General features: G+C 50.6%; 1 protein-coding gene across 3 annotated transcripts in view; it reads right to left on the bottom strand.

The window, feature by feature from the left end:
- Positions 1–2,500, bottom strand: part of LOC125025841 (WSC domain-containing protein 1-like) — an 11,275-nt gene that overhangs the window by 2,309 nt on the left and 6,466 nt on the right. For all 3 annotated transcript variants that reach the window (XM_047614116.1, XM_047614115.1, XM_047614117.1), the window contains 2 exons: positions 1,959–2,107; positions 1,132–1,255 (listed from right to left, as the gene is read on the bottom strand). In XM_047614116.1, coding sequence (XP_047470072.1) covers positions 1,132–1,255; positions 1,959–2,107 — 273 coding nt within the window. The remainder of the gene's footprint in view (positions 1–1,131; positions 1,256–1,958; positions 2,108–2,500) is intronic.

The following is a 2,500-nucleotide window of genomic DNA, read 5'->3' as shown; positions in this document are numbered from 1 at the left end:
GAGAGAGAGAAAGGGAGAAAGAGAGAAAGAGAAAGAGAGAGATAGAGAGAGAGAACGAGAGAGAGAGAGAAAGAGAGAGAGCGAGAGAGAGAGAGAGAGAGAGAGAGAGAGAGAGAGAGAGACGAGAGAGAGAACGAGAGAGAGAACGAGAGAGAGAACGAGAGAGAGACCGAGAGAGAGACGAGAGAGAGAACGAGAGAGAGAACGAGAGAGAAAACGAGAGAGAGACCGAGAGAGAAAACGAGAGAGAGAACGAGAGAGAAAACGAGAGAGAGAGACGAGAGAGAGAACGAGAGAGAGAACGAGAGAGAGAACGAGAGAGAGAACGAGAGAGAAACGAGAGAGAGACGAGAGAGAGAACGAGAGAGAGAACGAGAGAGAGAACGAGAGAGAAAACGAGAGAGAGACCGAGAGAGAAACGAGAGAGAGAACGAGAGAGAAAACGAGAGAGAGACGAGAGAGAGAACGAGAGAGAGAACGAGAGAGAGACGAGAGAGAGAACGAGAGAGAGAACGAGAGAGAAAACGAAAAGAGAAAACGAGAGAGAAAACGAGAGAGAGACGAGAGAGAAAACGAGAGAGAGAACGAGAGAGAGAACGAGAGAGAGACCGAGAGAGAGAAACGAGAGAGAGAACGAGAAAAGAGAACGAGAGAGAGAACGAGAGAGAGAACGAGAGAGAGAACGAGAGAGAGACCGAGAGAGAGAACGAGAGAGAGAACGAGAGAGAAAACGAGAGAGAAACCGAGAGAGGAGAAAAACGAGAGAGAGAACGAGAGAGAGAACGAGAGAGAAAACGAGGGCCCCCCCCGGGCCCCCCGGGGACGGAGGCCGATGAAGAACGAAAGAGATGAGAACGAGCGAGAGAACGAGAGAGAGAACGAGAGAGAGAAACGAGAGAGAGAACCGTAGAGAGAGAGAACGAAAGAGAGAGGAAACGGAGAGATGAGAACGAGAGAGAGAACGAGAGAGAGAACAGAGAGAGAACGAGAGAGATAACCGAGAGAGAAAACGAGAGAGAGACCGAGAGAGAAAACGAGAGAGAGAACGAAAGAGAGAGAACGAGAGAGAGAACGAGAGAGAGAGAACGAGAGAGAGAAGAGGGAAAAACGAAAACAAGAGCAGTCTCCCACCTTGCGGGATTCCGGATAATTATGACGGTGGGGCGATATTTGTACTTCCCAACGTGTTTCGCAAAATGGGCTTTGGTTACGATGGTCGTCTTCCAATATATGCTGTCTCGTTCTCCCTTAAACCCTTGGGGAAAAAGGGGGGGGGGTAAAAAGGGAGATTTTGGTGAGAATTATAGGGGGAGAGGAGGGGTGGAGTTTTTTTTTCTAATTCTTCCTAACCCCCTTTCCCTTCTCACTCTCTCTCTCTTTCTCTCTCTCTCTCTCTTTCTCTCTCTCTCTCTTTTTCTCTCTCTCTCTCTTTCTCTCTCTCTCTCTCTTTCTCTCTCTCTCTCTCTTTCTCTCTCTCTCTCTCTTTCTCTCTCTCTCTCTCTTTCTCTCTCTCTCTCTCTCTTTCTCTCTTTCTATCTCTCTCTCTCTCTCTCTCTTTCTCTTTTTCCCTATACCACACACACACACATTAACTTCCCACACCCCCATACACCCAGACCTTCCTCTCCACACTAACACACACACACACACATACCTTCCTCCCATTTACACACACACGTCACACACACACACCCACCCACCCACCTTCCTCTACACACAACCACCCACCCACCCACTCTCCTCTACACACACACACCCACCCACCCACCATCCACCACGCACACACACGTCAAACACCCACCCACCCTCCTCTACACACAACCACCCACCCACCCACTCTCCTCTACACACACACACACGTCACCCACCCACCCACCCATCCACCCACTCTCCTCTACACACACACACGTCAAACCCCCACCCATCCACCCATCCACCACACACACACACTTACGTACCACTTCTTATAAGCGTCTTATCGTTGTAGCAAGATCCGGTAAAGACTCCGGACGCCGCTTCGATCAGGTACCTCATCCAGGTGTTGCCAGACCGAGGGAAGGAGTGAAGGATGCTGCTCGTCATCCCGACGGCGAATCTCACCTCCATCCTGTGGGGACGAGACGGGATGGTCAAGTGGGAGAGGGAAGGTGTGGAGGATAAGGTGGGAGGAAGGGAGGGGAAAGAAGGAGGGAGAGAGGGGAAAGGGGGGAAGACTGAGGGAGAAAGAGAGAAAGAGGAAGGCTGAGGGAGAGAGAGGGAGAGAAAGAAAGAGGAAGGGAAAGAGAGAGAGAGAGAGAGAGAGAGAGAGAGAGAGAAAGAAAGAGGAAGGGAAAGAGGAAGAGAGAGAGAGAGAGAGAGAGGAAGGGAGGAAGGCAGAGAGGGAGGCAGGGGGAGGGGGAGGCTGAGGAGGCAAGTCGATAGATGCAAAGGAGGGAGATAGAGGGAAGTTTGATGAAAAGGTAAATTGGGAAGAACTAAAGGTAAAGATAAAGCAGAACGA

This window comes from Penaeus chinensis, chromosome 5, assembly GCF_019202785.1.
Source record: "Penaeus chinensis breed Huanghai No. 1 chromosome 5, ASM1920278v2, whole genome shotgun sequence".
Taxonomy (NCBI): Eukaryota; Metazoa; Arthropoda; class Malacostraca; order Decapoda; family Penaeidae; genus Penaeus; species Penaeus chinensis.
This window is presented reverse-complemented; position numbering and strand designations above follow the sequence as displayed.